At 45.4% G+C, this 10,652-nt stretch overlaps 2 protein-coding genes across 2 annotated transcripts in view; both read right to left on the reverse strand.

The window, feature by feature from the left end:
• LOC113207617 (uncharacterized) overlaps positions 1–2,333 on the reverse strand; it is a 27,748-nt gene extending 25,415 nt beyond the window's left edge. Inside the window, exon 1 of the mRNA XM_052271959.1 lies at positions 2,018–2,333. The gene's annotated coding sequence lies outside the window, so the exon portion shown is untranslated. The remainder of the gene's footprint in view (positions 1–2,017) is intronic.
• A 268-nt stretch (positions 2,334–2,601) lies between these two features.
• Positions 2,602–10,652, reverse strand: part of LOC113203351 (uncharacterized) — a 50,591-nt gene continuing 42,540 nt past the window's right edge. Inside the window, exons 3-11 of the mRNA XM_052271948.1 lie at positions 10,152–10,353; positions 9,754–9,842; positions 9,138–9,393; positions 8,619–8,937; positions 6,996–8,531; positions 6,753–6,917; positions 6,520–6,671; positions 6,317–6,427; positions 2,602–6,237 (exon numbers count right to left, since the gene is read on the reverse strand). Of these exons, the coding sequence (XP_052127908.1) occupies positions 5,977–6,237; positions 6,317–6,427; positions 6,520–6,671; positions 6,753–6,917; positions 6,996–8,531; positions 8,619–8,937; positions 9,138–9,393; positions 9,754–9,842; positions 10,152–10,353 (3,091 nt within the window). The 3' untranslated portion in view covers positions 2,602–5,976. The remainder of the gene's footprint in view (positions 6,238–6,316; positions 6,428–6,519; positions 6,672–6,752; positions 6,918–6,995; positions 8,532–8,618; positions 8,938–9,137; positions 9,394–9,753; positions 9,843–10,151; positions 10,354–10,652) is intronic.

The following is a 10,652-nucleotide window of genomic DNA, read 5'->3' on the forward strand; positions in this document are numbered from 1 at the left end:
GGCCAGAAACGAAGGCGAGCAACAACTCTAGTCCAGCGACGAGGAACGTGGCGGGTCATCCCCTATCTACCGGAGGGAAGGTCAAAACAGACCCGCGGGGCAGGTCCGCAGTGCTCCAACTTTCTCTACCGACAAAGTTGACCCTGAGGTGGCTCCCTTAACTTGTTGAATAGGCTACTATTCGGGCCGAAAGCACCTAGGTTGGAAGCTGCTGGCTGTCGCCTCTAGATGGGCAAGCATAGGATAAGGTCCTAGGCGAGCAGGGGGTGCCGGACAGCAGGTGGGCGTGGGCGGCGTGGGCCATGCTTCCCCGGACCCGCCCACGCAGAGAAGTCCCTCCTCCTGCACTATGCTAGAGCACCCCGCCAGCCAGGACACCCGCAGCATGCAGCAGCAGGAGCCAGCGGCTGAGCCACACATAGGCTGAGCCCTGGAGGCCGGTGGTCCCACTGGGTCCCACGGTCGCGGCCTGCGGGGCCTGCGCCGCGCCGCTGCTTCCAAATGCCGGCCACGTCCGCCACCCCCACCTCCCACCCCCACGAAGCCCAACGCCCTGTCCCTGCCCCACCCTCACCGCCCATACTTCCGCCCCCCGCCCATCGCAGCCGCTGTGGACCATGAGGGGGTACAAAAAAAACTCACCAAGAGTATAGAATTTCTTAATTAAATATGCTAGGAAGACATAAGTTAGAATATCTTAATAATTAGTCATATCTAGCTGACAGCCAGCACTGACTAAGAGATGCACATTTTACAACCCCAACATGATTTCCCAAGGTTCAAGGAAGAGGCGATACAGTCGAGCATTTAATAATGCAAACTTTTGTCTCGACACAAAAATTACAATACACCAAGGCTGCATCAGCTTAAGCGGGAAGCAGTCGGGAAGCAGGCAGCAAACAGCAGACAGCAGATAGTAAATACCGGCGGTTTTACCAATTTTCATCAATATTTCAGGATGAAATCTTTTGTTGGTCTCTCATATTCATTTTCCGAACTTTAAAATTTTAAATATGTGCTCAAATCATGTCAAATCGGGAGGTGCTGTCGGAGCTGTCGGAACAGCACGACAGCACAACAGCGAACAGTATCTCCCGATTTACACCCGATTTGTATACATATTTATACTTTTTAAGTTCAGAAAATAATATTTGAATGATGAAAATAAGATTTCATAACGAAATTGGACGTTTAGATTTGAAAGTATCGGTATTTACTATCTGCTGTCTGCTGTTTGCTGTCTGCTTCCCGACTGCTTCCCGCTTAAGCTGATGCAGCCATACACTGCCACAACCCACACATCAAAATGTTCCACAAGACTGACACCTGACAATTTTAATGTAAAATATTTTACCATTTTCAAAAGTTGTCAGGTCAAACTGGAAATCTTTGAAAGACTGACGAAAACTTGTTGGTGCACAGCTCAATCTTTGAAATGATAGTGAGTTAGAAAGGTAATAAAAGTAGAGAAGGTCTTAATAAAGAATGGGAGAGAGGAACCTTGAGGAAAGTATAGAACAATTACACACAAGTTATAGATTTATAAACCTCATCAATGTCTGCGGAACTTCATCAATGACTTGGTGATAATAGTTTGAAGCAAAATTGTTCCTTTAGTATTTTTGTCAACATAAAAATAAATAACTCCAAATTAATTCAAAATAACTTGAAGGAGAGACAAAACAAGCTGACTTCTATTGACAAACATAACCTTATTGGGTATTATCAATTTTAGTTCATAGATATGACACTGTATGACAGTGAATGACACATGACAAAATTTAAGTGCAGCGAAATACTTGTTACATTAATACACCGACCACTATCAAATAGGATGGAATAATAGTAGGTCACCATAACCTATAAAAGTACCACAACTAGTTAACATTCAGGCATAGACATAGTTCTAGATTATATTTAAGTGCTACGGCTTATTCACAATACACATTTCAATTACTAGGACGTAAACTAGAACAAAAACAGAAGTAATAATGGAAGAAGCGGTTAGTCGACATACCATAGGAGATCACGAAGGACGGTCAGCCTAATTTCTTAGGGTTTGAACAATCTTGAAACTGAACACGCCCGAAAATAAGCACAAATATTCTTCTGATGATGTTGAGAGACGACCACTACACACAGTAGTTAATTACGATTCATCTAATTACGGCTCGCCATTGTTTGGGTTCCGTTCAAGGGATACATTCCTTCACGAGCCATGAGAATTATCGCTCTGTCTCTCTCACACCTGAATGCGAAGCTGGCTCTCCTCCTTCATCTCATATGTCATCGACCTCTTCTTCAACTCTCAAATCTAAAATTTGATCCCCAGATGGAAAATAACATAGGTTTTGGATGTGTAAATGGGGAAATAATGCCAATGTTGAAATTGTTGTTGTTTGGTGTTTTTGTGTTCAACTCGGCCTTACTTTCAAAAATCCCAGTCTTTTCATCTATACAAGGCTCGCGAGGGCGCGCAGTTCAAAACGCTGCGGGCTTGTGGTCATCTTTCGCTTCGTTTTCTTTTTTACGGCACAGGGGTCATTCTCATATAGTAATGATGGGGGGAAAACGGGTATAGGAAATAAAGCACAAGAGCGATTTTCATTCTAAAAAATAATATGTATTACTGTAATACTTGACGTACAATGCAAACTATAGTTGTCTAAGTGTGGTGAAACAAAGTCTGCTCAGCTTTGGGTGGACATGACTAGACCCGACTTACAATCTAATAACAAAAGTACCACATAATATGAACTATAATTTCATTATGTAATAGTATAAAATAAATTAACTAACATAAAGATGTGCAAATTAACCAATCTGACTTCCAAACAAGATTATTATTATGAAAAGACAACTAAATAGCATAAGCTTTTTTATTTAAAAAAAAAAATTGGTAAGAATTTGAGGCCAAAATGAGTGGTTAAAATGACATCATTTCCAGTGGTGCAACATGCATTAACCTGGGAAAATGTCACTTTCACCTCTCATTTTGTGCAACTGGTTTGGAGCATTTCTTGGAAATCTTCTTCAATGTTACGTCGAAAATGTATCATAATTGAGTTTAAAAAGTTTAGGAAGGAATCAATCACATTTTTAAAACACTTATGTAAGGTATGAAAATTAAAAGTTGAAAGTAGAAAAGGAATGTTCCTACAAACAAGAAAAACACAAACTAAAATGCCTTGATTTTGGAAAGATGAGCAAACTAACTCACTGAGCATGCATGTAAAACAAACATATTTTATGTTCAATGTTTGCTCTCTCTCTACTTTCCAGATACTTAATCATACAAATGAAAAAATACATCTTAAATAATTGATGTGAAACCTTTCTCATTGATGATTCTACAACAGTAGATTTCCTTTGACAACAGGGAAGAAAATCATGTGAGCTGGCAATCAAATGATTTAAGTAAACTTGAGCAATACACAAAACAGTCATCATTGTCATTAAACTCATAACTCCTATTCATACATCGTACATTTAATTCATCTAAGAGGATAAAAACACAATGTTATAGTTTCAGAACACTCCCTAACTAAGGTGAAATGCAGTCTTTCATTTCAGTATACTATGTGATAAGAGTCTAACATTAACATCAAACAGAAAACAACAACATGCACATTACTCTAAATGATGAGAGTAATGTTGCTTTTCATTTATGGCAGTGAGAATAGTAAAATTTCTACTAAAGTGATAAATAGTCAGATGGTAACAACATTTTATACACTGTACAGCACTCTTGTATGAAACTCTCTCAAAATTTTAGATTGGTAATAAAAATGCTAATGTAGTAACATGCCTTGTAAGTGTTAATTACCTACAGCCAACATTTTTGTTACTGAAGTATGCATAAACAACAACGTCCTAACTGGAGCTTAATTAATCTATTCCCACAGTATGAATCTGGATGATATGTACGTAGGAAGAGACAAATGTGAGAACATTTTAGATTTTAGCAGTGATTTTAGTTTTACATGAGCAAGTTGTAAATGGCAGGTTCTGTACAATTTAGATAGGAATAGTTTTAGTTGGCACATGAATCAATTGGACAATAAATCAACCATTAGATCTACAGGGTGACATATTGGGCGCCATTCTTTCTCCTGGTTCTACTGTATCGGATGCAGGCGTGTAGGTGGGCTTGCCTATCGTCGCTCACCGAAGCGCCTTACCTTGCCGCGTGCGAGTATGCAACCCACGCCTGAATCCGATACAGTACAAGCAGAAGAGAGAACGGCGCCGATGAGCCACCCTGTATTTTGAAGTTGCCTGATGCTGGATCTAAGATACGAAAATAGAAAGAATAGTGGATCTCACAGTTCGCCTTCACATAATTGCTTATTTTTTTATTTTGAATAAGAATTTGGACTACTTATAGATTTTAAATCAAGGCACACTTATGCTGGGCGGGCTTAGTACCACAGCTCCGAATATGGATGCTTCATGAATATTTTCACGTACAGAATTATCTAACTAACACATATTTATGTACACAAAAAGAAACACTCCTTGACTAGCAAAGAACATTTTCCATCACCCCATAGTTTGTCTGTAATGATTATAAAATCACAATTAAAACTTACTACATTAATGATTAACATGGAGGAAGACATACTGACGGCAGTGAAAAACATAACTGTAGAGAATTATTCAAATTGTTTGAGTCACAAGAAGATACTGTGAAAGGGAAGACGAACGTTAGAAGTGAGTTTGACTCACCAAAATACACTGGGTGCAGTACATCAAAAGAACAAATGCAAATTTAAAACAAAAAAACTTTGGAAGAATGCATATATAAATGCATTTACATTTTTAATCAGAAATAGCCTTTATGATAGAATTAAACAGCTCTTCCTCGCAGCTAAGATGCAAACTCCAGCAAAGGAGGATTTTTTTTTATCTACCTTAATAAGTGAACCAACTTTAGAATTACATAAACAAGAGTGACTTTTTCTGTTGGAAGAACGACTAGATTAGCTAAAATGTAAATTAAGTCAGTACACAACAACAGATTAATTAGCCTAGTACCTAACACCACCATATAACATTTAACTAGATTATTGGATAGAACTATTTATAAATAAAAGGTAAAATTATGTGATGAGATAACAGTGCATACTACACAGGAGAGAAGGTAAACACGAATTGTTAAAGTTAATGGTAACAAGAGAAAGTTTTCTTAAAGCTGTCTTCTGAACAAAGTTCTAGGTCCAACAAATGTTAATTAGGTATCACCATCAAAGTAGATCCTAAAATTTCAAATTGCAAACCTTCACTCTGGTCACTGGATTTGTATGATTGGTCATTGCCTGACAATGGAGGTGGCGATGAGATAAATACAACGCATCTGTTTAAGGTAAACAAAACCAGACTAATGTCTCTTATACATAAGAAAACAGTCTTTCACAATATAGTTGAAGATATTGACCAATAAACTGATTTGATCAAAATTTTAAACACTACCTTTGCTTTTTGTAGTAAACACCAACAATAGAATAATGGTCACTGATTGTTGATGACAGTACAGTGATTTCTTATCTAACTTGCCACACCTCGGTACAGAGCTTGGCAGAAAGTAAATAAGAGTCAATGAAATAGCGAATAAGGCAGATAGAACATAAGATATAAAAGTAGATATTGATTGTGAGTATGATTCATTATAAGTCTCTATAAACAAAAGAACATAAAATTTGATTAAACATAAGAAAATTTATAATCCTTCATCAGGCTCATTTTAGCATCAGGCATAAGTTCTCACACTTACCAATAAGAACATAGCAACATAAGTCACAATATCTTGACAACAAAGTTTTAAAATAATACATCTGACTGAGGTACACATGTAGTATAAATACTGCTGTAATACAGATACACAGTAACTGGGTTATTTTATTAAGATTCTCATATTTAAGATTTCTCATAGAGAGGACGTTACTTTAAAATAAAACCACACACAATCTACCTTAGCTATGATTTTTTATCAAAAAGAGGGAGTTTAGATTTTACAGCACCTTCACAAACTATCAGTCTTTGGCCTTCACATCGCTTAGCTAAATGTGGTCTTAATAAGGGTATAGTTGGAGGGCTTACAGCCAAAGTATTCTTGCTACTACCTGCTGAAGCCATTGATTTGCGGAGGAAGGCAAAGTCAGTTGACCGCAATGCATCAGAAAATATTTGTGAATTTTCATATGGATTCACTGAGAACCGCCGAGTTGTTGTTGAAATCTGCACATATTAAAAGTGTGTTACAGAGACAATATAAATGAAAGGAAAAAATGCATTCAGAAAGAACAATAAACACTACCTGTGGTTGCAGTTTTGCTGATGGTCGTCTGGATGGACCTGGACCAGCTGTTGAAGTACTGTTTTGTTTCCTCTCAAAATATTCCACAATTTTGCTTATTTGCTGAGGAGCCTTTAAAATGAAAAATTTTAAATTAAATTTAGAGTCAATAGAGGTATGAAATAGATAAAATATTCAGGACAGAGTTATCAGTAATAACATACAGGGTTTGTGGAGAATCCTCTTTCTTCCCAATAGGCTGGATCACCACCTAAACTTGATACATCCTCTGAGCTATCAGTATATATTGATGATGACCTCTTTGCCGAAAAAAGTAATGAATGATGCCTTGAGCTTAAACCACAGCCCACTGAACCTGGATAAGACAATAAGGAAATCAGTAATCTGCAGACTACCATAATGAAAACATCAAATTAAAAGGAATCAAGAATCATACCATTAGGTGCCAAATCATCAAGATCAGCCAATTCCCCTGAAGAAACTGTGGTAGTTGATACCGCTGAATCGTCTAGCAAGAACAAAGATGAAGCTGCTGATGAGGAGCACAGTGTGTGCCGAGCGGGTCCAGAACAGAAATCCGAAGGTGACAGAGGATCACAGCCTGCATGAAAGTAAATTAACAAAAATTTACATAACTGCCTCCCTGTAAGATAATATAATCTCATTGTCTTTACTGTACCTGGTAAGCCATAGTCTTCCCCAAGGCAACTAAAGAAACCAGACTCGCAAGACCCTCTACGTCGCAATGCAACTGATGGGAAACCTCCTAGGACAGAACCTGTAGCACTGTCATCTTCCGAAAGCAAGAGGCTGTTAAGATTAGAGGATGAGGAAGAGAGTCGACGCTGCAGAGGGAGTGCACCTGAATTAAGCAGCTGTTTGATTTCAGGCTTGCTGTCTAACACAGAAATGTTTGTAGAAAACACATTGTCCTCTTCTCCAGATGATTTGGGACAACAAAATTCTTTTGACTTATTTTGAGTTTCCAGTAGCCTTTGAGTCAACACCTTAGGATTAATGGCAGTAGATGCCATGACTGGCCTGCGACGAACAAATGTTGGGGAAGAGGGTAAAGACAGGTACTGAGGATGACTATGGCGCCATGACTTTTTCTGAACTGACAGGACGTCTGTCCCACACTCTTCACTAACAGAACCCAACCGGCCGTCTGAGGGAACCAGGGGCCTGGGCTGCAGAGACTCCTCTGGCTGCACCCTGCTGGGCACTGGAGTTTGAACACTATCACACATCGTTGACTTGACGTCACCATTAGACACATCACTCATTTGAGCGTCCATCTTAAGGTAATCGTCCGACGGTTTGTTTATTGGTGAAAAGATGTTGCTCTGAATGAAGACGTCATCCTTCCTGGCCTGGGCGGGCTCTCCACTGCCGGCCCCGCTAGACGCCCCGCTGGACGCAGCCGCCACACTGGAGCTGGCAGCTTCATTCGCAGCCCTGTCCGAGGCCCCGGCCGGGCCACACTCTGTCCGTTTGCCCGGCTGGACGCCGTTGGACTCGGCCTCCACCTCGCTCTTGAGCCGCCAGCGCCCGCCCACTTTGCACCACAAGTCGACGCCCGTGTTGACCACCACCGGGAAGGGGAACACACTCTCTTGGGAGGACGACTGCTTGGTGGTGCCCAGGAGGTCCGCGACGGGCACGGTGAACGGCGGCCCAGCCGGTCCCAACGACAGCTTCCTGGGCGCCTTCCTGTCGAGCAAGTGCGCCCGAGCGCTGGACGTGACGAGGCTCTCCTGGGACCCGCCGCGGGGCACCGCGGCGCCGAAGTTGAGGGCGTAGCTTTCGAGCGCGGGCGATCCGGGGGGAGCGGGCGTCGGGCAGAAGAAGGGCGAGGGCAGCTCGAAGCACGACGAGAACAGGTCCCCGCTGCAGGTCCCCAGGCCGCCGTCGAGGTCCCCGGGGTCCCCGCCACCGGCGCCGACCCCGGCAGCCGCGCCAGCCTTGTCGCCGAGGATCTTCTTGACGCCGCGGAACTGCGACAGCGCCGCGAACGGGTTGAGCGCGCCCTTCTCGCTGGGCTGGTAGTGCGGGTCCTCGCGGCACATGCTCTCGCCCACGTGCTTGGCCGTGATGCCGCGCGAGTGGCCGTGCGCGCCGGTGAAGTGGCAGCGCGCCTTCTCGCTGGGCGACGTGTGCGCGGGGAACGCCACGATCAGGCCCACGTCCTCCGACAGCGACCGGCGGTGGCTCACTGCAACCGAAGCACCAACTCAGTCAAAACAAAGCTTAAGATAAAAACAGTACAGATCGTCAGGTTTTCAGGCCCCCGCACACTTACGCTTCTTGTGACGGTTGACGCTCTTGTCGTCCGGCGTGGTCGGGATCACCTCGACGGACCGGGCAGCCAGCGAGGAGGCGGTCAGGTTGGCCAGACACGCCTCCGAGATGGCCCCCTTGCTCTTGGCCTTGCCCGCCGACGCCATGCCCGCGCCCGACGCCTCGAGCGTCGCGCCCGAAGAGCTTCCCCCCGCGCGCTCCCGCTGCTCCACGGGGTACTCGGCGTACTCGGCCGGGTACTCCGGGGAGCTCTTGCCGCGCAGCATCGCCTCCAGCTTGCGCACGATCTCGGAGAAGGACGGCCGGCTCTTGGGCTCGAACTGTAAAGAGCAAAGACACCAAATCAGTCATAGCGCGCACGTCCCGCGACCCGACGACGAGCTCGGATGGAAGTGGTTTTGCGGTCAACGCGAAAAAGATGACGGCGAACGATGGGAATTAGTGGACGGCGAGTCGCAGAGAACGACGAGAAAGTAGCGAATGAATAAAGTACGAGTCGGGTCAGCTGGTGGCTCCTCACCGTGCAGCAGTGGAAGGCGAGCTTGAGGAAGTAGGGCGGGCAGGCGGCTGGACAGAGCTTCGTGAAGGCCAGGTAGTCCAGGCCGAAGTTCTGCGTTCTGGGCAGCACGTCGGGGTCCGCCTCGACGCGCGCGATCAGCTCGCAGAGCACGATGCCGTACGAGAACACGTCCGACTTCTCGTTGTACCACTGGCCCTTGAGGCACTCGGGCGACATCCAGTAGGGCGAGCCCACCGTGGGCAGCCGGTAACCGCACCTGGGGGAACACACAAAGTAAAGATGAAAATTTCGATGGAACAAAAGCCGGACCCGTATATCAGCACCCAAACCCACACATCCGAGCTTATGCATTTATCGCCAAGTTCTCCGCTGCGCCACCTTTCCCCCCGTGGCTCGGGTGTATGCACAGCGATAGCGAGCCAAACGTCCCGCCCCGCCCACCCCGCGCCACCCCGAGCAGCAGGGGCGGGGCGCGCGCCAAAGGCTTATTGGCAAAGAGAACAATGGCTCCACTCAGGAGAGCAAACAACACATACTCATGCACTCAAAACCGACCCCCCTCCCCTCCCCGCGCCTCCCCTCCCCACACACAAACACAGGCACGCAGGCCACTTACAATGGGTCAGGAATTTTGGCCGCCAGTCCAAAGTCGGCGACGACGGCGGTCAGTTCGCCCGTCTCCTCGTTGCGCCGGATTAACACATTCTGCCAAATCAGAGAGACACACATACACATTACAACGTTATGTCATGATGAGATAAGGGTGTCCGAGGAAAGGGGCGCGATGGTGGGTCTTTTGCCAAGTAAACGACGGCTCACAACGAGCATGCAGGTCACCCATCGGGCAGTGCAAGAGCCGAGGAGTACTTCACCATAAATTCAAGCGCACACCTATTTTTCTGATTTTTTTCCGTCTTTTTAAATGTTTTTATCTGATTTTTGGGGGTGGTGGTGTACCCTGTATTACCCGAACGAAGAAGTGAACGCCCCGAAAAAAGTAAGACCCCTACGCACCTTGGACGTGAGGTCCCGGTGAAAGACGCCCCGCGAGTGCAGGTACTCCATGCCGCGGGCGATGTCCAGCGACAGCTTCATGCGCACGGCGTACGGCAGGTCCGTGCCGCGCGCCTGGACCAGCTGCTCCAGGCTGCCGCCGTTCAGGTACTGGAAAACAATCAACAACGCGTCAGCAAACACGACAAAAAAAACACAACCACTCCGTCTAGATTTACATTCGATAAAATTTCGGAGGAACTCCCTCCCGGCTCCACAACGTCGCGCGTATCGTTGTCGCCGTCGACCTTGATACTCGTCTCGGTTCCCTCCCATCTAATGACGGCCTGCCGTCCGAAAGTCCCTCCCGGCCGGGCCTGCTGGGCCGGGCCGCCGGCGGCAACGACGACGAGGAGGGCACCAGGCGTGGGAGGCCACACCAAACGTTCGCCGACTTTTTTTTTTTTTTTTTTTTTTTCTCCCCGTAAAATACAAAAAACCTGCGGGAATGGGCTCGGCCGG

Source organism: Frankliniella occidentalis, unplaced genomic scaffold (assembly GCF_000697945.3).
Source record: "Frankliniella occidentalis isolate FOCC.00 unplaced genomic scaffold, Focc_3.1 Scaffold180, whole genome shotgun sequence".
Classification (NCBI taxonomy): domain Eukaryota; kingdom Metazoa; phylum Arthropoda; class Insecta; order Thysanoptera; family Thripidae; genus Frankliniella; species Frankliniella occidentalis.